General features: G+C 43.5%; 1 protein-coding gene across 1 annotated transcript in view; it reads right to left on the bottom strand.

Moving 5' to 3' along the window:
* ADGRG4 (adhesion G protein-coupled receptor G4) overlaps positions 1-20,997 on the bottom strand; it is a gene marked incomplete at its 5' end in the record, with an annotated part of 90,932 nt that overhangs the window by 50,038 nt on the left and 19,897 nt on the right. Inside the window, 28 exon segments of the mRNA XM_053743478.1 lie at positions 2,038-2,103; positions 2,106-2,151; positions 4,154-4,203; positions 4,206-4,289; positions 6,478-6,552; positions 6,555-6,627; positions 6,629-6,641; positions 8,687-8,744; positions 9,979-10,013; positions 11,849-11,915; positions 14,269-14,375; positions 15,905-16,316; positions 16,319-16,348; positions 16,351-16,569; positions 16,572-16,681; positions 16,969-17,483; positions 17,486-17,556; positions 17,559-17,684; positions 17,687-17,912; positions 17,914-18,111; positions 18,113-18,267; positions 18,270-18,592; positions 18,594-19,029; positions 19,291-19,813; positions 19,815-20,032; positions 20,035-20,460; positions 20,463-20,640; positions 20,643-20,997. Of these exon segments, the coding sequence (XP_053599453.1) occupies positions 2,038-2,103; positions 2,106-2,151; positions 4,154-4,203; positions 4,206-4,289; positions 6,478-6,552; positions 6,555-6,627; positions 6,629-6,641; positions 8,687-8,744; positions 9,979-10,013; positions 11,849-11,915; positions 14,269-14,375; positions 15,905-16,316; positions 16,319-16,348; positions 16,351-16,569; positions 16,572-16,681; positions 16,969-17,483; positions 17,486-17,556; positions 17,559-17,684; positions 17,687-17,912; positions 17,914-18,111; positions 18,113-18,267; positions 18,270-18,592; positions 18,594-19,029; positions 19,291-19,813; positions 19,815-20,032; positions 20,035-20,460; positions 20,463-20,640; positions 20,643-20,997 (5,195 nt within the window).

Here is a 20,997-nt window from a genome sequence, read left to right as displayed (position 1 = left end):
GAGTTCCCATTGTGGTGCAGCAGAAATGAAACTGACTAGGAACCATGAGGTTGTGGGTTCAATCCCTGCCCTTGCTCAGTGGGTTAAGGATCCGGTGTTGCCGTGAGCTGTGGTGTAGGTCGCAGACACGGCTCGGATCTGGCATTGCTGTGGCTGTGGTGTAGGCCATTGGCCACAGCTCCGATCAGACCCCTAGCCTGGGAACCTCCATATGCCGCAAAAAGACAAAAAAAAATTTTTTTTGAACTAGAACTACCATACAATCCAGCAATCCCACTTGTTGGGTATATATTCAAAGGAATTAAAATCACTATCTCAAAGACAGGTCTGCACTCTCATGTTCATTGCAACATTATTCACAACAGTCAAGGTATAGAAACAACCTAAGTGCCCATAGAGAGATAATTGAAAACTAAAATGTTATTATGCATATATGTAGACATACATACACAGTGGAATATCATTCAGCCTTAAAAAAGAAGGAAAGCCTGCCATCTGCAATGACATGGATGAAACTGGAGGGCATTTTGCTAAGTGAAATAAGCCAGACTCAGAAAGATAAATAGTGCATGATCTCACTTACATGTGGGACATAAAATAGTCGAACTCACAGGAGCACAGAGTAAAATGGTGGTTGCCAGGGGCTGGAAATAGGGAGTTACTAATTGACAGGCATAAACTTTCAGTTAAACATGATAAGTTCTAGAGATCTGCCATAAACATTGTACCTATACTCAGTAGTAATGTACACTTAAGAAATTATCAAGAAGGTAGATCTTATGCAAAGTATTCTTACGACAATAGGAGCTCCCGTTGTGTCTCAGTGGAAACGAAAATGACTAGCACCCACGAGGACGAAGGTTTGATCCCTGGCCTCGCTCAGTGGGTTAAGGACTTGGCATTGCCGTGAGCTGTGGCGTAGGCTGGCAGCTACAGCTCCAATTTGACCCCTAGCCTGGGAACCTCCATATGCTGTGGGTTCGGGCCTAAAAAGACAAAAGACAAAACAAAAACAAAAAACCCTCCAAAAGTATTCTTACTACAATCAAACAAAATTAAAAGAAGAAAGAATGAAAGCAGATTAGAGATTTCCAGGGGCTGGGAGGAAGGGAGGGAAGGGAGAGAGACTGCTAACGTGTAAGAGGTTTCTTTTTTCTTTTTTTTCTTCAGCTGCAACCTGGTTAATGTTCTTTTTTTTTCAATATTGAAGTATTACCTATGAAAACTTTTTTTTTTACCTTTTATTGTTTTTCTACTGTACAGCATGGTGACCCAGTCACACATACATGTACACATTGTTTTCTTACATTATCATGCTCCATCATAAGTGACTAGACAGAGTTCCCAGTGCTGTGCAGCAGGATCTCATTGCTAATCCATTCCAAAGGCAATATAGTCTGCATCTATTAATCCCAAACTCCCAATCCACCCCACTCCCTCCCCCTCCCCCTTGGCAACCACGAGTCTATTCTCCAAGTCCATGATTTCCTTTTCTGTGGAAAGGTTCACTTGTGCCGTATATTAGATTCTAGGTATAAGTGATATCGTATGGTATTTGTCTTTCTCTTTCTCCCATCCAAGTACTAACCTGGCCCGACCCCGCTTAGCTTCCAAGATCAGACGAGATTGGGCACGTTCAGGGTGGTGTGGCCATAGACTTGTCTTTCTCTTTCTGCTTACTTCACTCAGTATGAGAGGCTCTAGTTCCATCCATGTTGCTGCAAATGGCATTATCTTGTTCTTCTTTATGGCAGAGTAGTATTCCATTGTGTATATTGAAAACTTTTTTTAAATTAAAATAAAACCAAAAATAAGAACTAGCCAAAAATTTATAAAATAATAATAAAAAAAACCCATACAACCCCAAACACTGACAGTTCCAACTCCTCATACTTCACTCCCACCTCCACCAATAGTAACTACCTAGTTGTCAGGTAGATTTTCCTACGTGAGCTTTGCCTGTACTCTCTCTGGCCTCAAGCCAAGTAGACAAACCAAGGTTCCGTCATTTCTCTAACGTGGACAGAACAGTCTTACTGTCACTTATTGTGATGTTAGCAAGATCCAAAATCTTATTCGGGAGTCCTTGAAGCAATTTGCAAACTTCGGTTTTTCCCAGTGAGATTTGCCAGTATTGGTATTGTTAAGGAGCTGAAAAAGAGAGGAGAGACAGACAAAAAGCTTCATCATTGGAAGATGAGGCCAGAAGAGTTCGGCCTGGACTGGTGAAGGAACCCGGGCTATCTTCGGCATGCCTCCCAGCTCTCCTAGCCAAGGTGGGAGCTCAATTTGTACAACGAAGAAAACTTTGCTCTCAGGGAGCAAGTGAAGCCAGGGTCCCCACACAGGAGGTATAAACAGACAAGTGAGCCCAAGAAGGGGCAATGACTAGCAGAACAAGAGCCAAGGCAGAGATTTTACCCCTCTGGACGTGACTCCTATGCTCACTTTTGTTTCTTACCCTCATTTTAAGAGGAAATTCCTGTTACAGTTGTGGCCTCTCAAAACCACAATGAGATAGCCCCTCATAGCTGTAAGAAGAGCTGTTATCTCTGGGATGACAGGAATGTTTTAAAATTAGATCATGGTGACAGTCGCACAACTCCGTGAATATTTGAAAAAAATCATTGAATTTACATTTAAAGTGGGTACATTTTATGCTATGTAAAGTATGTAAGAATTTTTCAAAAGGCACTCTAAAAATAGAATGCAATTTCTATTAAAAATTTAAAAACTAAAAAGGAAATTGTCATCTCTATTTCAGCATTTTAGCTTACTCAAGGCAGTTACTATAGCACCTTCTGCAGCTCATTGGCCCTCAGCACTCACCCTCCACTATGCCCCTTCCAATTCAAGCCAGTTCACTGCCAATCAGCTAACATATTTACTAGGAACCTGCTATGTTCCAGGACTGGCAGCAAGTACTACAGCCAAACAGAGCAAGGTCTCATTCCTTGAGGAGCTTGTAACTTGGTGCTTTGAGACTGTACATGTAACTACGTTTATGAGGCAAGATATGAGATGAAAAACTGTGTAAACAAAACTGAATCTATTGGACTACCAAGCAAGGAGAATTTATTTGCAACTTTTGAGCTGAGCTGGGCACTAAATGGACAGAGATGGAGAAAGCCCTACCTCCCACCCCCATCACCAAGCAGAGCAAGAGACCCAAGTCCAGGATGGCAATGGCCCTTTTCGGCTGGAGTGCATGATAAGGAAAGGAGCCTGTGGATCTCAAGTACTTTATTTAGGGGTTTGGACTTAATTCTTTGAGGTAATATGGACCTGGAGTGGAAGATGGATGGAGCGGCAGCCATATTTTAGGAAAATCGCGCCGGTGGCCATGAGAAGCATAGCTGGGAGGTAGTGGACTGTTAGAAGGCCTGAAGACTGCTCTAATAGTAGGCACCCAGGGAGGGGCTGTGGAGTCTGAAAGAAAAGGCTGCATGTGAGCTCTGATTGTGACCATAAAAGCGGCATGACTCGCTAAGTGATTAGATGCAGGCAGAAAGGGGTAGGACCCAGTCCAAGATGTGGCCTTCCAAAAGAGAGCTTTTAAGCTTTTGTCCAAACCTGCTGCCCCTCTGGTCTTTCCCACTTAAGTTAATGGCATAAACCAGTAGCAGAGAGTAAGAAAAGAGGGGCTGATGATTTTAAAAAGGAAAATGTTAAAGTCAACAATAGAAGAGTGATTTAGTAAATTATTATGGCCCATCAACGAGGTCGCTTCTGAGGCAGTCTTTTGAAATGGTCATTAAGAAGATGAATGTAAAGCATAGAAAATGTTTGATAAACCATTCAGTGAAAGGGTAAATGACATTATTGCAATAAGGACAGTGAATACCACTACACAAAATTTAAAAGGCATATGGTGAAAAGGCTAGATGGAAAAATAAAACAAACTAAAAACAGCTGTGTTCAGGTGGTGGGGTTATGGGTGCCTTTTTTTTCTCTTTTGTCCTCTTGATAATTTTTCTGGAATGTTATTATGCAGCATGTGTATGCTTAAGTGGGTCCAAAAGGTGGAAGAAAGAAAGGAAGATGGGCAGTAGAGGGAGAGAGAGGGAGCACGCTTAGACAAACGACATGGAAACATGCCCCAATTAAGCAGATCTTTGTGTATCTGAACTAGCAATTAGAATTTGGCTGGTACATAAGAGATTCTAGCAGCGTTTCCATCCTCATTTTTTATGCATCTAGTTGGGCTGCCTCGTTAGGGTTGGTTAAGAGCCACTTATATGTCCCTTTGTATTGAGAGGCTGTTTCTGCAGCTTTGCACTTTCCGGGATCTACAGAGAAAATGTATGCACATTTGAAAGGGCAAAAGGCACTTAAAAGTTTCATGAACATCCATTATGACCCATCATTATTACCTTGCACATAAATATCACAAATAAAAGGGGAAAACTTTTCTACTAGGCAATTTAAATCCGGCTGAAAATAGCATTAAATGAAGTCTTTGTAAAAAAATAAGGCTCCCAGTACAACCTCACATTTGGTCCTTTGCATTAAAACTATCAGTTGATGGGACAGTTTTTCTGCCTTGTTTTTTTTTTTTTTTTTTTTTTTTTTTTAGTGGTACTTAGGCATTGAAAAAAATCAAGCCACAGAAAGGGGTGCAGAGCAAGTCAAATGTCCATATCTGCCAATTGCTGTCCTTTCGAAGCCAATTGTTAACAGCCTGAGGTGCAATGACAGGAGTATAGGTCAGCTTCTCTTTCTGGTGGCTCCTTCTTAATGGACTCTGGGGTAGATTTGGTTTTAGGAAACTCGATTTATCCATTGTCAATAATATAGACAAGGGACCTCTGTTCTGATGTTGGTGTTGAAGGCAAGGTTTTGCTGCCAAGTCTTGTAGCCCGGGCTAAGTTTAAGGTCCCAGGTTTTATTGACCACCCAGGGGGTTTGTGACCCTGGTTCCAGAAATCTTTCTGTCAGGTGTTGACAGAGTGACTGGAGGAGCCGGCTAGCCAGCCTTGCCCAGCCATCCCAGCTTCCTCTCCCGGTGTTTTTTTTTTGGTTTGTTTTTGTTTTTGTTTTCTTATTTTGGAATTTTAGTGTTAACAGATGTCAGCTTCACCGGTTAAAATACCAAAATACTGGAAAGGCACTGTCTCTGCAGTGCAACGGGAAAGGCACTGTCTCTGCAGCATGAGGACGCAGGTTCGATATTGGACAGGCACAGTGGGTTAGAGGATCCCATGTTGCTACAACTGCAGCTTAGGTCACAGCTGTGGCTCGGATCTGATCCCTGGCCCAGGAACTCCATATGCCACAGGGCAGCTGAAAAAGAAAAAGAAAAAAAAAATAGGAAAACATGGAGGGGAACTGACATCCAAATCGGACCCTTCCACCCCATGAATTTAAAAGCTTGCAGGGATTTTGGTTCATACTTGTGGTAACCAAGAGCTGTGATTGCCAAGCTCACAGGTAAGCATCCAGCCCTGCTACCTGTCCTCTTTTTGAATCCACTCGGAGTTCCAAGGGCTCAGAGGTCACATCCCTGCAGAAGGTAGAAGACTCCTTTCCCTTCCTCTCGCTCTCAGACACCTTCCTTAGCGCCATGTGCACGGTGGGCTTTGTCCGTGGCTTCAAGACTTCCCTGCCTCCCACGTCACACTCATCCTTGCTCGATCTCAGCCTGCCCTCTGCCACTTCCTGAGCTTGTTGCTGAGCTTGTGCCTTCTAAAGTTTCTGTGTTATCTGGGTTAGCCCCGAGTCTTCCCCTCAGTCTCCCAGGAAAAAGGAAGAGAGTGGGTGGCAACGGGAAGGGTGCGGTGTGGCCCAGTAGACTTGCTCTTTTCCCATTAAAGCCTTGCTAATCCAAAAAGAAGAAGCCCGAGAACTTTTGGACTGTTCCTGGATCACTTTCTGAGATGAAGAGGCTGCCCGAATGGATCAAGAACTCAGCAAGTATCTACTGGGAAGCTATTGCGTGTAAAGAAGGAGCATGCCAGATCTCTGAATATTTAAGCCAGAGAGACAGCCTTCCCACTCCATTGATGGGCCGGCCACCGCTGGTGTCCAGAGCTGATCAATGGTCTCTGGCAAGCCCTCTGGCATCCTGTTTTTTTTAACAAGCTCTTCCAGGTAGAAAGGTTGTCAGGGCAGGTGAGCCCTGAGGATGTGGAAAGGAGCTTGAAGACAGTTTCTCTCCCCCTCTGAACACAGGATCTCTTACTATGTTTGTTTTTAAACTTATTTTTTTCGTTTATAATTAAAGTATAGTCGATTTGCAGTGTTGTGCCAATTTCTGCTGTACAGCAAAGTGACCCAGTCTTACACACATATACACTCCCTTTTTTCTCTTCCATCATGGTCTCTCCCAAGAGACTGGATCAAGTTAGTGTTAATAGATGTGCTATAGAGTAGGACCTCATTGCTTCTCCATTCTAAATGGAATAGTTTGTGAGGATCTATGGATGCATCTGGAGCTTTTATAACAAAGGGGATAAAAAAACCCCACCCCCAAATTACCTAGTTTTTTCACTGCAATGTGTTCAGACTTTACTAAAAATATCAGTTGATCTTGTGTGACGTCTGCATGCGTGAGTTGCCATGTGTTTTACTTTTGATCCTGATAATCAGCTCAATGGGTGCTAAAGAAGAGTTGGTCTTTACGATGACTCTGACAAATACAGCTAAAAGGCAGAGCACAAAAGAAAGATGATGCAGTTATGGCCACAGAGTGCATCTTGGCCTGTGGAGCTGAAATTCTGTGCAGATGACTTAATTAGTAGTCCATAAATACCAAGCATTTTATAGCTATTAAGTGGCAAGTCTTAAGAAATGATGGAAGACAGCATATCCCAGTTATCTGATAAATGTTCTCATATCCAAAACAACTCAAAACCCATTTTCAAAAGAACCATCAGCAACATTTGCATTATGCTAAAATTAACTAGCCATGCAATTTCTACAAGTTCGTGATAATTAATAGAGAAGATGGAGTACTCAGGACTTATTACTTCACAGAAAACCTTTTATCCCTCTGGTCTCTAATTTACCCATCATTACCGCAATGAGGCAAACAGGCACACGCTCAATTAGTCTATAAAGATGTGTTCTACAGAAGGCCTATTTCCATAATAGAATGATGATGATGATGATAAGAATAGTAGCCAGCATTCGGAGTTCCCGTCGTGGCTCGGGGCTTAACGAACCCAACTAGCATCCATGAGGACGCAGGCTCAATCCCTTGCCTCTCTCTGCGGGTTAAGGATCCAGCGTTGCTGTGGTGTAGGTCACAGATGAGGCTTGGATCCCGAGTTGCTGTGGCTGTGGCTGTGGCGTAGGCCAGCGGCTACAGCCCTGATTCGACCCCAGCCTGGGAACTTCCATATGCTGCAGGCGAGGCCCTGAAAAAACAAAACAAACAAAACGAATAGTAGCCAACATTTGTAGAGCTCTCATTAGCATGTTTTAATTCATGTTGTCTTCACAAGAGTCGTATGATGGAGTGCTATTATCACCCCCATTCTACAGATGAAGGAACTGAGCCTTAGCCAAGGTCACACAGACCTAGTATCTCATTTCTGAATAGCCTAACCACTAAAAGATATGTTAGGAAAGAAAAGGGCTGTCCTTAACCTCAACCTCTGTAGCGAAGTCCTCAACCATTCAAATTCCTCTGTTCTTCCATTACAGAGGACATTTCAGATTCACAGACTTACCTCTGCCTGTTCTCCAGTTCCATTTGTAAATACATCTTTTTTAGGAACACATTTCCTATATTTCGTACCAGCTTTGAAACGTTAGATGTGCCTGTTTTTACTCAAAATTTCTATGTCTAATGTAAGCCGTGTCAGCCCCCACTGAGCCCCAGGTAGTGAAGTCCCTGTTCATCCTACCATCCCACTGGTAGCCTGTCTCTTAGCTCTCATCTTAACAGTATGAAGAAAACTCCTTTTTAAGCCTCTTCTCTTGCTGCAACAGACCCTCTCCTCTTAGCACCCTGAATATTTTAATAATGACCTTTCCATAAGCCTTCCATGGCTATATGTCCCTTTTTTTGTGTCTTTTTAGGGCTGCACCTGCTGTATATGGCAGTTCCCAGGCTAGGGATCGAATTGGAGCTGCAGCTGCCGACCTACACCACAGCCACAGCAACGCGGGATCCGAGAAGCATCTGTGACCTACATACACCAGAGCTCACAGTAAAGCCAGATTCTTAACTCACTGAGAGAGGCCAGGGATTGAACCGACAGCCTCATGGATACTGGGAGGATTTTTAACCCACCGAGCCATGATGTGAACTCCTATATGTCCTTTTTTGAGTTGCATCAGGCAGACCGGCAACAGCCAGTGTTCCCGGAGGAGCTGGACCATGACTGGGATGGGACCAAGGCTGCTTTCCACGCTGTTTTTCAGTTTCCCTGCTGAGTATTTCATGGGCTTTTTTCCCCCACAACAACAAACACTATTGCCTCATCCCCAAATGATGACAACTTTGGACCCCATGTTCTCTTCACTACAAAGAGTCAGTAGGCAGAATGCTAGGCTGTGCCATGACCAAGCGAAACAACTTCTTTCATGATGACGACAGCACAATTACAGCACCTGTAAAATAACCGCCAGGTACTTTGATCTCCTTTTGACAATTCTGACCGACAGGATGCACATATGGAATTAAATGGAAGGAAAATCAGAACTAAATGTACCAGCTATGAATAAACTCAGCTCCCACCTGCATGGTACATGGGAAATTGTAGCCATTTCTTGCTCTTGTCTCTGTTCCAGGTAACGCGAAAGTACGTAGTCACCGAAATCTTTAAACCAATGTCAAAACTGCCTATGGGGCTTATCGCTAACAAGCACAATCACAATTATATTTTACACTTATGTAACCCATTGCCATCTACAAATCACTCTCAAAAACATCAACGCACTTAGTCCTGACACCAACACAGCTGGGTGGGTAATAGAGGGAGGCTCACCCTGTTTTCTAGTCTCAGAGACATTAAATAATCTGCCCAATAGCCCACAGCTGATGAGTCACAGAACTGGGAGCAGAGTCAAAGCCTTCAGGCTCTAGATCATCCAAACATGGTGATATTAAAAACATGACAATATTAAATACCAGCAAGATTTGACTATGCTCTGTGTCCTGTGCTAAGTGCTATATTGTAAATGACCCCATTCCATCTTCCCACCAGCCCTGTGAAGAATGGTAATATTATTATCCCCGTTTTACAAATAAGGAAACTGAGGCACAGGGAGTTTAAGTTGCCCAAGGTCTCACAGTCAGGAAGTGGAAGAGTAGGGATTTTAACTCAGGCAGCCTAACTCTGGGGACCACATTATCTCCAAAATGCTTTTACACTCACCTATTGAGAGAAAGTTTAGTTATATCCTGTTATCTATAATGTTATTAAATTTTTAAATTCTGACTCAGGTATTTCCAGAAAATATTTTAAATGATGGCAGGTGATTTGGAACGCACTGTAGGCTTGATTGTATTTTGTATAGTCAAAATATCTATCTCAGGTTTAAATACCTTAAAACCTGTGTGCTTACTAATCCTTTCAGAGTCTAACGTCATAAAGCTGTGAGGCACTAGAGAAGATGATGGAAGATAGTTTCATCACACTTTAAATCTATAGGAATAAAAAGTGAATTTATTATGTGAATGTCTTGCAAACAATTGCATCACTCTTGGAAAAAGCAGGCCTTTTTGCAAGATGTCTACCACCAAGAAATTCTGTTTACCATTTACGACCTCCAAATCATTCCACACTCCCATAGCCCACAAGACGTGCCTCAAACAACTACCATATAGACAGTCCAGAAGAGCAAAACATGGTTTTCTTAGCGGCTTCTCATGCAGATCCCAAAGAAAGTCATGTAATTTGACCTGCACTTATCACAACTGAACTTTGCCTGATAATATACACTTGGATGGAAGAGCTATTGACCTGTATCTAATCAAGTATAGGATGAGTTACAAGTAGGTATGTTTTAAAAAATTACTTACAAATGTTTGGTCCATTATTATCTCTTCCTCAGTAGTTTCTCTGTATCAAAAGCATCAAAAATTATAGAAAATGAATTATAGTATCAAATACATGAAGGAACAAGTTTAGGAGGAAGACAGCTCTGAGGCAGAACAGTAGAATTCCCCCAGCTTGGAATTTGAAAAATACTAAGGCTCCAATGGAGGATAATGTGAAAGAAAGAAAAAATATATATATATATATATATAAAAAACTGGGTCACTTTGCTGTACAGCAGAAATTGACAGAACACTGTAAATTAAGTATAATAAAAAAAAATTTGGAGTTCCCGTCATGACTCAGCGGTTAGTGAACTCGACTAGCATCCAAGAGGACACAGGTTCGATCCCTGGCCTTGCTCAGTGGGTTAAGGATCCGTCGTTGCCGTGAGCTGTGGTGTAGGCCGGCAGCTGTAACTCCAATTCAACCCCTAGTCTGGGAACCTCCATATGCCACAGGTGCAGCCCTAAAAAGAAAAAAAAAAAAGATTTTTACAATGGCCACATATTACCTTTGTAATAGGGAAAAATCATAGACACAGTTTTGTTTGTTTTTGTTTTGTTTTTGTTTTATGGTCGAACCCATAGCATAAGGAATTTCCCGGGCCAGGGATTGAATCCGAGCTGCAGCTTCGGTGTGACCTATGCCACAGCTGTGGCAATGCCAGATCCTTTAACCCACTGCGCCAGACTGGGTATCAAACTCTCAGCCTTGCAGTAACCAGAGATGCTGTAGCTAAATTCTTAACCCACTGTGCCACAGCAGGAACTCCATAGACACAGTTTAAAAAAAAAAAGTCCAGTTTTCTCTTAATAACCTATCATGAATTTACTTCCATTACTTTCCATGAATCTTCTTGAAACTATTTATATTTGCGCATGCTTAAGAAGCCAAAATCTCAGTGTGTGGAAGATAGGCAGCCATGTTCAACATTTTTAAAATCAATTTACCACAGTATACCAGAACCATCTTATTTTCAAAGGGATTCCTCTGGATGTCCCTTGAACAGAGGACTAGTGTATGTGCAGGGCCAGAGCAGGGAACTACCTCTCAGATGACCAGTTGCCTTGGTCATGGTCTTCTGGATACTACTCAGCGCCTGCCAATTTCACTGCAATCATCTCTCCAAATCTGTGCCCCAGACAAGTTTTGAACTAGTCAGCATTCCCCACTTTAAACGTTTCAAGCTCCCTCGAAATTTCTAATTCTTGAAAATGCATTATCTGAAAATAAAAGACCTGGAGTTCCCGTTGTGGCTCAGTGGAAATGAACCTGACTAGTATCCATGAGGATGCAGGTCCAATCCCTGGCCTCACTCAGTGGGTTAAGGATCCGGTGTTGTAGTGAACTGTGGTGTAGGTCGCAGATGCTGCTCAGATCCCACGTTGCTGTGGCTGTGGCATACATAGGCTGGCAACTGCAGCTCCAATTTGATCCCTAGCCTCGGAACTTCCATATGCCACAGATGCAGCCCTAAAAAGAAAAACAAAAATAAATAAATAAATCCTCAGGCATTGGCCATCCCCTAGGCTTTCATCCCTTTTAAGGCACGATTTTTTTTTTCTAAGTCACAGAATCATAGCATTTTAAAACTCAAAGGGGCATTAGAGGTAACCGGTAACCCGTAACCGGGTCCAATTCCAGTGTTTCCCCTATTTATTTTCCTCTGTTCTGTTCTCCCATTGGCTTTACACCCTACAGTAAGAATACAGGCTTCTTCCTCATCCTAAAGAGAACCTACACTCAGAAGAGAAGATGCAACTGAAGATGCTGCAGTCCCTTAAAATCAGTCCAAAAGCAAGGAAATCCCCTAGGGACAAGAACATAGGGATCCACAATAGATGCCACTCACATACCTGCTTCGAATTTGAATAGCCAGATTAGCAAGAGCAAATCCACTTTCCTGAAATAGAGAATTCAACTGTAAAAGACCTATCAATTTTAGTATTCCTGCTCCTCTTTCTTTACCTTGCAAAGTTGCCTTAGATGATGTGATGCACTCATTATTTCAGTTGGTTCAGACGCTCCCTGGTGGTCTAGTGGTTAGGATTCTGCACTCTCTCAGTTGGTTCAATGTTTCCTCTGCCTCACTCAACTTTTCAATTTACATTTTACCTACTATTATGGGCTGGACGGTGCCCCACCCAAAATGCATAAGTTGAAGCTCTACCCCCTAATGTGACTGTATTTGGAAATAGGACCTTTAAGGTGGTAATTAAGGCTAAATGAGGGCCTGAGGGTTGAACCCTAAAGCAATAGGACTGATGCCCTTATAAGAAGAGGAAGAGACACCAGAGATCTCTCTTTCTTTGTACACACACACACACACACGCACACGCACACGCACACACACACACAGAAGGCATCACACAGTGAGGAGGTGGCCATCTGCAAGCCCAAGAGAGAGGTATCACCAGAAACCACCCCTGCCAGCACCTAGATCTTGGACTTCCAACCTCCAGAACTGTAACAAAATAAATAAACACATATATAAAACTGAATCCCGGGGGGAGGGAATGGGATGGACTGGGAGTTGGGGTTGGTAGATGCAAACTATCATATTTGGAATGGATAAGCAATGGGGTCCTACTCTACACACAGGGAAGTATATTCAATCTCTTGGGATAGACCATGATAGAGGATTGTATGAGAAAAAGAATATGTGTATATATATATATATATATATATATATATATATATATATATATATATATAAAATCCCCCTGGGTCACTATGCTGTACAGCAGAAATTGACACAACACTGTAAATCAACTCTACTCTAAAAACTGAATTGCTTTATCATACACTTGAAACTGATACAATGTTGTAAATCAACTATACTTAAATTTTAAGAATGTCTCTCATTTAAACCACCTAGTGCATCCTATTTTGTTATGGCAGCTCTAGTGGATGAATACCCCACCCATTTTCAAGCATTTAGAATCATGTCGTATATACTTGAAAATAAATGCTGATGGGTAGAGAGGGAGACGGGCATCATCATTTACTATTGGTGGGAGTGCAAGTTGGTATCGCCTATCTGGGAGGCCACTTAGTGACAGCCATTAAAATGTGATGATGCAGTGGCTTAAGGATCCAGTGTTGTCACTGCTGCAGTGCAGGTTTGATTCCCAGTCCCAGAACTTCTGCAGGCTACAGGTGCAGCCAACAAGTATGTGAAATATTCATGCCCTTTGATCCAGCAATTCCAGTTCTAGAAGTTTATTTTATGGAAATACTCAAGTGCGCCCCCCCAAATGTATTACAAGGGCATGATGGTCATTATTGTTTCCATATAGATAAAGAAATAGAAACAACCTAATATCCACCAAAGGATGTCTGGATTAAAAAGAAGTATTACAATACAACCATCTGGTGAAATCCTATTAAAGTGTATGAAGTAGATCTATATTTACCTGCATGAATGTGCTCAAGGATACAGAGTTAAGGGAAAAGAAAGCAAGTTGCAGAGTAGCAAAATTAGTATGATTCCAATGACTCTTGTAAAAGAACATACATACATCACTGTTATTATATGTATAGAAAAAAATCTGAAAGAATATACTTCAAACTGTTAAGAGAAGTTAATACAAGAAGTGATATTGGCGGAGGGACATTTACTTTCTGGGTTTCAGATTTCAGTGTCTGAATTTTTTTACAGAGAGTAGGTGTTACTCTTACTATCAGAAAAATGTAAGGATAAATAAAACATTTACTGTATAAAAGAGAGAAGAAACTAGGGTTTTTTTTTTTTGTGGCTGCACCTGCGGCATATGGAAGTTCCTAGGCTGGGGATCAAACCTGCGCCTCCACAGCGATCCTGGCCACTGCAGTCTGATTGTTAGCCCACTGCACACAGCAGGAACTCTGAGAGACAAGAAATGAAAATGCATAAAACAAAAAATATTGAAGTACATTGGCATAAACTATGTGATCACATCTCTCCTACATTCCCCAAATAGGGAAATTGGGCAAAGACCCAAAATTCGTGTCAGTGGAGGGAAATATACAGTTCTAAATGAATTAAAATAATAGCATCCTATAAAAGCTTTTGGCATTGGCACTATGAGAGACCACATACATCCTCATGCTATTGCTTACAAAGTGAATAGATTTCAGCAAAAAAAAAAAAAATCAAAACCAACTTGCTCTGAAATGTCTTATGAATAGAAAAAAAAGTGAAGCCTAGTTTTAATCATTAGTACATATATTCAGTGATGTGAATGTGAATGTATGTATGCACATATTTTATATATAGCATCAATATTCAAAAGATTATTTTACCCAATTTTTGCAAATTTCTTTACAACATTGGTAATAGGGATCCTTGGCTCTTCATCAAAGACAGAGAAGCTCATTTCAATATTGTCACAAGAAACTGTAATTAAAAGTAAGATTAATTTCATCCATTTAGTTCAAGAAATTTAACTTCCGTAAATTTGGTCAAAGCCATTCTTCATTTTAAAGAAACCAAACAATCAAGTCTCATTCTTAAATTTTGCTTAATTTAACTACAAGGTCAAGAAACAGTACTTTCTGGAGTTCCCTCCGTGGCTCAGCGGTTAACAAACCTGACTAGGATCCATGAGGATGTGGGTTTGATCCCTAGCCTCGCTCAGTGGGTTAAGGAAACGGTGTTGCCATGAGCTGTGGTGTAGGTCACAGCTGCAGCTCCAATTCAACTCCTAGCCTGGGAACCTCCATATGCCTCGGTTCAGCCCTAAAAAGACAAAAATAAATAAATAAATAAATAAAAAGTAATTTCAGTTCCATATCCAAAAGCAAACCAGGATGTACCGTCCCATTTCATTTCTGCTTCAATTATTTGGGCTGTTCTCTGATTTCTATACAACTGATGGACATTCTACAAACCCTCCAAATCCTAATTTTCATTGGCTGACAGATTTCTGGTCCTTTTGATGGCCAAGCTAAAGTTATCTCACAAATAGATTGATTTGTACTGAGAAAATACTTATTTCTTCCTGTGCCCTTCTTTATGCTCCAGGCTTTTCTCTATTTCCCTCTTTCCCTTGTCTGTGCTATCAAATTTCAATCTTGGAATATTAAAAGTTGAAGGAAAACCTGACATTTGAATGATTTGGAAGCCAAATACTCCCTGGCCACAGATAAGCACTGGAAGCCAGCTGGAGGTGGAGTGTCGAAATGACTGAGACCCATGTAAAAAGGATTCCAAAAGGGCAAGCGAGAGTATCTTCTGGGGTTTTCTGGTATGTGGTCAACATGTCTGACCTAAGCCTGCATAATCCTTTTATAGGGAAGGAACTGGGTTCCTGATCCAGTTCACAGTGGCAGAGTCAGAGTCAGAGCATCAAGAATAAAATGGATGGAAATGAGGTTTAGAAATATACTGAGGGAGGAGTTCCCATTGTAGCTCAGCAGGTTAAGAAACTGACTAGTATCCATGAGGATGCAGGTTTGATCCACGGACTCACTCAGTGGGTTAAGGATCCGGCACTAACTACCACAAGCTGTGGTTAAAGTTGCAGATGTAGCTCAGATCCTGTGTTGCTGTGGCTGTGGTGCAGACCGGCAGCTGCTACTCCAATTCGACCCCTAGCCCGGGAAATTCCATATGCTGCAGGTGTGGCCCTAAAAGGCAAAAAAAAAGTTACTGATCAAATAAATTAACATTACTCTTAGAAAAAAAAAGAAATATACTGAGTGAAAAGATACAATGGCACCATATTTCAAAGAAGCAAAGGTAAGCAAGACATCTAGAGAATTCTGTGTTTGGACAAGGTCCTCATGGTAGCCACTGTCTGAGGGAGATACGAAACACCTGCACCCTTCCCTTTCCCTTTCTGCCTTCAGAGAACTGGCTACCTTGGAGAACACATGTCCCATTGTGCATGCATTCAGTTATGCCACACACATTGTGGAACATATCTTTGGATTTAATGGCAATAGAGGGCGTTGAAGTTTCCATAGCTAAAAAGGAAGGCGTGGAGTCCAGCCAAGTTGTCTCAAAAGAGGAACAGGGTAGTGAAGATACAGATGCTGTAAAAGGATGTGTTACTCCAGCGGATTTGAGTGGAAATGGGGCTCCAGGAGCAGTGGATGTGGTGGTGGCTATATTTAGAAGGGAGTCCTGTGTTGGCTTAGAAACAGCTAAAGTAGGGGGTGTTGATGCAGCAAGGGTTCTTCTCCATGTAGATGTTGTTGTAGGGCTAGGAGGAAGCCTGGAACCAATAGATAGGGTGTGGTCAATTGTAGGATGTTATTTACTCATTCAGCTAAAGGATGGAGCTTAAGACACTGTCTTGGAGTTGGTGGTCACAGTGATTCTGGAGAAGGATCCAGGGGTTTGGAAATGTAGGTACTGTCATCTGTGGTTTTATAGACATAGGGAAAGAAGTTGGGAAGCCAGTAGTGACATTGCCCACTGTAGGTGTAGGGGTGGTTTGGGTGAGTGTGGCACTTACACCAGCAAAGGGTAGTGTCAACTTAGTGAGTGGTGTGTTGGTATTAGAAGTCAGAAATGTGGATTTTGACACCTTTCCTGGAAAGGAGGTTATAATGTGAGGAGTATCAGATACAGATGCCAGAGGGGAACCTGAGGAACACTAGATAAGATCCAAGTCAGCATGGGTGAAGTAGTAGCCTTTGAAATTATAGTTCCTGAAGCAGCACCAGAAGGATTTGATGGCTATGTGGTCCCGGGAGTTACAGATGTGTCTTCTCAAATGTGTGTTCGGGAGTTCCCGTCATGGCTCAGGGGTTAACGAATCGGACTAGGAACCATGAGGTTGCGGGTTTGATCCCTGGCCTTGTTCAGTGGGTTAAGGATCCGGCGTTGCCGTGAGCTGTGGTGTAGGTGGCAGACGTGGCTCTATCCCGCGTTGCTGTGTCTCTGGCGTAGGCCGGTGGCTACAGCTCCGATTCGACCCCTAGCCTGGGAACCTCCATATGCCGCAGGGGCGGCCCAAGAAATGGCAAAAAGACCAAAAAAAAAAACAAAAAGGTGTGCTTAACGTCGGCCAAAATAGTAGGGATAGATCGTGAAGATACTGATGAAGGGCTCGCAGACATCCCCATGGTAGGAAGAATTCCTATTGTGGACATCGATGATGTTGCCATAATGTCTCCAGATACAAGACCAGTTTGAGAGGCTGTGAGTGTTGACGAAGACTCTGGAGCAAGGTGAGGACTCTCTGTTTCCGTCTCATTGAGTGTAGTTACATGAGCAGCGGTAGAAGTTGGAAATTGAGAATCTTCAACTGTGGGTGTGTTCCAGGAAGTCATAAGCAGAGTCTGGGTGTTACTAGATGTAGTTCTTGTTCCCAGAACTGGAAATTCAACCATTTGGGATGTAGGAGGAAGAGAAATCTTTGGAGCAGAGACCTTGGCTTCAGTACTATGAGGTGAAGAAATAAATGTGGTCAAAGAGAGTAGGGTTGCCCTGGATGGCCTTCATGGAGGGTATGAAACAGCTGATTCCCAGGCGTGATGCCTTTTATTAGTTTGGCTGTTGGAGTATCTTCTGACAAGGAAGTCCTCTTTTCTGTATTCGAAGAAAAGTAAGTCATAGCTTTTACACTTTTTTGGGTCTGGGAGTGCTCTTAAGGCTAGTCGAAGATGGCAAAACCTGAATACTCAAGGAAGTATGGAGGTTTTCTGAAGGAGTAGATGAAAGCACACTTTCAGGGGCAGTGGTTCTGAAGTAAGTATTTATAGAGCTGTTACTTTACCACCACTTACAGTAGATAGAGAGCTGTTAGTAATCTCAGTGAATATGCCCAAAACGGTGGCCTCGTACCCTTGTGATGGTTGTTGGGTTGTTGATAGAAAATGTGAAGACTTGGTCTTTGGAATGGAAGAAACAGCTTCAGTGTCCTTAGAACCGAATGGAAAAGAGGGAGGGGTGCCTGTGAAGGGAGTCGCGATCCCAGCAGTAATAGTGGGTCGGCACGGTTTTCACAGAGGGGGATGTTGGCTCTTCTGGGGAGGAAAAGGATGTAGGTGTGATCCCGAAGGAGACCTCTGTTATTTCTGAAGTAGTGAAAGCAGAGGAAGCCACTACGCTTTTGGAAGTAGGCCCAGGATATGTCACAGATGTGGCATCCCATGTCGCAATGTGTGTACGGTCATAGCAGGCTGAGGGTCATTGGAGACAACAGAGTATGGAACGAGCCACCTGCTGTGGAGGCATCAGAAGAGACAGCTGGAGGTGGGAAAGCAGAGTCCTTAACTGACACTGAGGACATCTCAGAAACAGGCCCAGATGTGGCGACAGAGGGACTTTGCAGACATCCTGGTGGGCTGTTTTAGAAGATGTAGTCATTAGTACCGTGGGAGTGCCAGAAATTCTTTGGGAGGTGAAGGCAGTGACACTAACTGGCCGCGAGGCCATCTGGGAGATAGGAATGGACGTTGCCACAGACATTTGCCCGAGAAGTGCCGTAGGTACGCTTGGCATAGAAAGGGCTGTGGTGATCCTGTCGGGAGAGGGAGCTGGAAAACCGGTGCTAGACAGTCGAGCTGTGGAAAGACAGGGACTCAGAGGAGTCTGTGTGCTTTCGGAAATGGAGGAGGCAACTGAAGACCCTGCAGGTTGAGTCCTAGGTGAAGGCGAATGTGAAAGAGTTGATGTTTACAGGATCCGATATCCTGGTTGTTCTGGAAGATACCGTATCCACAAGTGAAGTTTCCTGTGGGTGTGAGGCAGGGTGAGTCCCAGAGGCGGTGCTTGCTGTCATCTTCTCAGTCCTGGGAGTAGCTACTGAGAGGGCATGCATGCTCTCTTTTTCAGGAGACAAAAGTGTGGTCATTGTCAGAGCTTGTGCAGGAAGGGCTGTTTTCCCAAGACTGGCAGCTGTTTCTGAAACGTGGACTGTGCTACTTGAGGTCGAGGTAGCTGGAGTCTGTGTCCTCCCAGAAGTGGGAGATGAAGCTGAAATCCCATTAGGTGGCGTCACAAATGGAGTCTCTGAAAGCGAATGTGTTTGCTGACTGGAAATGTCTGTGGTCCCAGCAAATCCTGTATCTGTTATTTTCAAGGATGAAGTTCTCTGGGAGTCTGAAATAAAAGGAATCTTTTTTTTTTTTTTTTTTGCTTTTTAGGGCCACACTCGCGGCATATGGAGGTTCCCAGGCTAGGGGTCGAATCAGAGCTGTAGCCGCCGGCCTCCGCCACAGCCACAGCAACGCAGGATCCAAGCCGCGTCTGCAACCTACACCACAGCTCACAGCAACACCGGATCCTTAACCTACAGGGCAAGGCCAGGGAGCGAACCTGCCTACCCATGGATACTAGTCGGATTCATTTCTGCTGTGCCACAATGGGAACTGCTAAGAGGAATCTTTGATGGGGACATTTCTGTCATGTTCATAATTCTAGAGGTGTCTCCCAGGGAGATGATCGTCTGTTCTTTCTTAGACGATATGGTGGAAATGTCAGTCACTAATAGGGTGGGAACCAGTGTGTTTACCAGACGTGTGGAAGACTGAGAAATGTGACCATCCACTGAAGTAATAAGCTTGGTGGCAGAGGTGTGTGAGGATGTGGTCTCACCAACAACGAAAGCTGCTGTGGTGCCAGTAGCCAAGCTAACATGTCCAGTACCACTGAAAGTGTATGGAAAGCCGAGGGCATGGGTAGATGTCTCCTCCACTTGAACTATGGGTTGGGTTGCTAATGGTGTAGATATAGCTGGGGTCACATGAGTGGAGGACACAGCGGGAGTGTTGTCAGGGAGAGGTTTAGAGCAGGCAAGAGTGGGTCTGGAAGGGGTTAGTGTGTCAGCTGAGGTATAGAGAAGGATGGGCTCAGCCTTAGTTGCCACAGGAGTAGGAGGTCTCAGCAGAGGGGACTAGAGTTTCTGTCAGAGAGGAAACTGCCATGGGCATCATCCTGACAGAGATCCCTGTGGCCTCTGAAGTGGTGTGCCTAGAGTCTCTGGGGAAAGGCACGGGACTGCAGGTTGTGGAAGCAGTCTGATCCAATGGTGGCACCGATGCTGTGGTTACTAAGGCTGGTGACAGTGTTGAGACATCTGAGGGCACAAATGTGGAGGAAGACTGGCCAGTGTAGAAGGCTTGGGCATGGTAACCTTAGTCTCCTCAGACACCACCACAGAGGTGACAGCACAGACATTAACTGGCAGTGAGAACACATGGGTAGGAGGCGCAGGGGTTGCTGAGGAATGTGTAGCAGGAAGCTGTGCAGGCCAAGTACCAGCAGACAAGGACAGCACTGTCCTGTCTGTAGGGACAGTGGCAAGCCTCATCGCCAGTATCCTCATGGTAGACGCACCCAGGGCCTCAGGAAATGCCTGTGTCCTCCCAGAAGTGGAAGGTAGAGTCGGATTCCCCTCGGGTGGAGTCTCTGAAGTCCAATGTGCTGTGTAGATGTGGGTGGAATTAAAGATTTCTCTAGTTCCAGTGTATGAACTCCTAGGTGTGGTTTTCACTGATTTTGTAGAAAGCCAACTTCCTCTCACCTGTGTGTTGCAGTTTTCTTATCCAATCTGGTAGTCAGCTTCTCTGGATCAGGAAAAGGGGAAAAGGATTCATCTGTTGCTTCCAACATTGTTGCAAATGGAGAAACCTCCATTGTCTCTGTTGGAGTTGATTTTCCCTTAAGATAATGGGCAGTTGTTTCTTCCCTTAAGATAATGGGATGGTTGTTTCTTTCCTTGTTGCAGTAGCACTGAATCTTTGTGTTACTGCAGGCTCCAGTCCAGGGGCGGTTGTCTCTCCAAACGCAGTTGTACCATTTGTCTCTGCTTGTGTGTTCTCAGGTGCACTCTCCTCAGAAGAAAAATTGGGTTCAATGTGAGCATGGGTAGGTATATCTACTGGTGAACAACTGTCTCCCTTGGCTTTGAAAGAAGTTTCTTTCCTGTGTATGTGGAGTGGGGGGGGGGGGGTGGCGGTTAGCAGTAAGGTGATAAGTTTACACTCAGGCAGTTTGGTTACAAATGCGGTTCCAGAAACTGTGGGAAAATTAGCAAAGCATGAAGATGTCAGTTTGGATAGAACTGTC

This window comes from Phacochoerus africanus, chromosome X (genome assembly GCF_016906955.1).
Source record: "Phacochoerus africanus isolate WHEZ1 chromosome X, ROS_Pafr_v1, whole genome shotgun sequence".
Lineage (NCBI taxonomy): Eukaryota > Metazoa > Chordata > Mammalia > Artiodactyla > Suidae > Phacochoerus > Phacochoerus africanus.
The sequence above is the reverse complement of the archived record's forward strand: the minus strand, read 5'-3'. Positions and strand labels throughout refer to the sequence as shown.